At 47.9% G+C, this 1,964-nt stretch overlaps 1 protein-coding gene across 1 annotated transcript in view; it reads right to left on the reverse strand.

The window, feature by feature from the left end:
* dag1 (dystroglycan 1) overlaps positions 1–1,964 on the reverse strand; it is a 10,459-nt gene that overhangs the window by 4,572 nt on the left and 3,923 nt on the right. The window contains exon 2 of the mRNA XM_013999710.1: positions 798–1,259. Coding sequence (XP_013855164.1) covers positions 798–1,259 — 462 coding nt within the window. The remainder of the gene's footprint in view (positions 1–797; positions 1,260–1,964) is intronic.

Here is a 1,964-nt window from a genome sequence, read left to right on the forward strand (position 1 = left end):
CTCACTCAGTCAGTCACTCAGTCACTCACTCACTCAGTCAGTCACTCAGTCACTCACTCACTCAGTCAGTCACTCAGTCACTCACTCACTCAGTCACTCAGTCAGTCACTCAGTCTGTCACTCAGTCACTCAGTCAGTCACTCAGTCACTCAGTCAGTCACTCAGTCAGTCACTCAGTCAGTCAGTCAGTCACTCAGTCAGTCACTCAGTCAGTCAGTCAGTCAGTCAGTCACTCAGTCACTCACTCACTCAGTTACTCAGTCACTCAGTCACTCAGTCAGTCACTCACTCAGTTACTCAGTCACTCAGTCACTCAGTCAGTCACTCACTCAGTTACTCAGTCACTCAGTCACTCAGTCAGTCAGTCACTCAGTCAGTCAGTCACTCAGTCAGTCACTCAGTCAGTCACTCACTCAGTCAGTCACTCAGTCACTCACTCACTCAGTCACTCAGTCACTCACTCACTCACTCAGTCACTCAGTCAGTCACTCAGTCAGTCACTCAGTCAGTCACTCACTCACTCAGTCACTCACTCACTCAGTCACTCAGTCAGTCACTCAGTCAGTCACTCACTCAGTCAGTCACTCAGTCACTCACTCACTCAGTCACTCAGTCACTCAGTCACTCACTCAGTCAGTCACTCAGTCAGTCACTCAGTCACTCAGTCAGTCACTCACTCAGTCAGTCACTCAGTCACTCACTCACTCAGTCACTCAGTCACTCACTCACTCAGTCACTCAGTCTGTCACTCAGTCTGTCACTCAGTCTGTCACTCAGTCACTCACTCACTCAGTCACCTTCTTGGCGTTCCCAGGTCCGGCCATGAATGCGGACATGTCAAACAGCCTGTTGTTGACCACGGGCAGCATCTTCATGCTGTGCAGCTCCAGCCCAGAGAAGCTCCTCATGTTGTCCAGCAGCTCCAGCCTCTGCTCCGAGCTCATCTTGGTCAGGTCAGCGTCCAGGATCACGGTGAGCACGGTGATGGGCTCCTCCTCGCTACATGTGAAGGGCTGGGCGGGGTCCTCGGCGCCGGCCTGGCTGGACAGCAGCTGAGCCGAGTCTGGGTCCAGGTGGTCTTCAGGGTGCACCTCGATGGAGAACACCTCGGGGGGAGAGGAGGAGGCCACGTGTTTGGAGGTGGTCACAGAGATGTAGTGGACTCCTTTATCCTCATCCAAAGGCAGACCCTGTAAGACCCTGCTGCTGGGGTCCCAGTGCAGCCAGGAGGGCAGGGAATCCTTCCCCGTCTCTGCAACCTGAAACATCAGGAGCAAACAGGAAGTCAAGCAAAGCTCCGACATTCAGAAGCTTTTAGAGCAGAACCTTTGCTAACTGTTGATGTGAAGAATGAAACGTAAGTAGTGCACTGGTGACGACTTTAAAAGTGAGCCTTCATTTAACAGATTTAAGACTGTTTGTGGCCTGCAGTTCTTACATCACATCTCTGAAACACAACAGAAGCTTGGTTATGTTAGTTATGTTAGTTATGTTAGTTATCATAGTTATGTTAGTTATCATAGTTATGTTAGTTATCATAGTTATGTTAGTTATGATAGTTGTGTTGGTTATGTTAGTTATGATACAGTAGTTATATTAGTTATGATAGTTATGTTAGTTATGTTAGTTATGATAGTTTAGTTATGATGTAAATACAACACAAATTAAACCAAGATTTATAATAATTATCATTTTGATCCATATATTGGTAATGTCTGACTGGGCCTCAGGTCACTTTATGTTCAACAAACTGGGCCCCGAGGTCAAAAAGGTTAAGAAGCCCTGACGTAAAGAACCTCCCTGGTCCTGGTACAGGTCCAGAGGAGTTCCCTCCTATAAACACAATCCAGGTCTGAGTCCTCATTTAGACCAAACTACAGTTAAACTGTGGCTGATCCGAGGCTGATAAACACAAGTGGATGGCAGGGGAGTGACGACACTTCCTCACAAATACAATCAAAAAC

This window comes from Austrofundulus limnaeus, unplaced genomic scaffold, assembly GCF_001266775.1.
Source record: "Austrofundulus limnaeus strain Quisiro unplaced genomic scaffold, Austrofundulus_limnaeus-1.0 Scaffold2422, whole genome shotgun sequence".
NCBI lineage: Eukaryota > Metazoa > Chordata > Actinopteri > Cyprinodontiformes > Rivulidae > Austrofundulus > Austrofundulus limnaeus.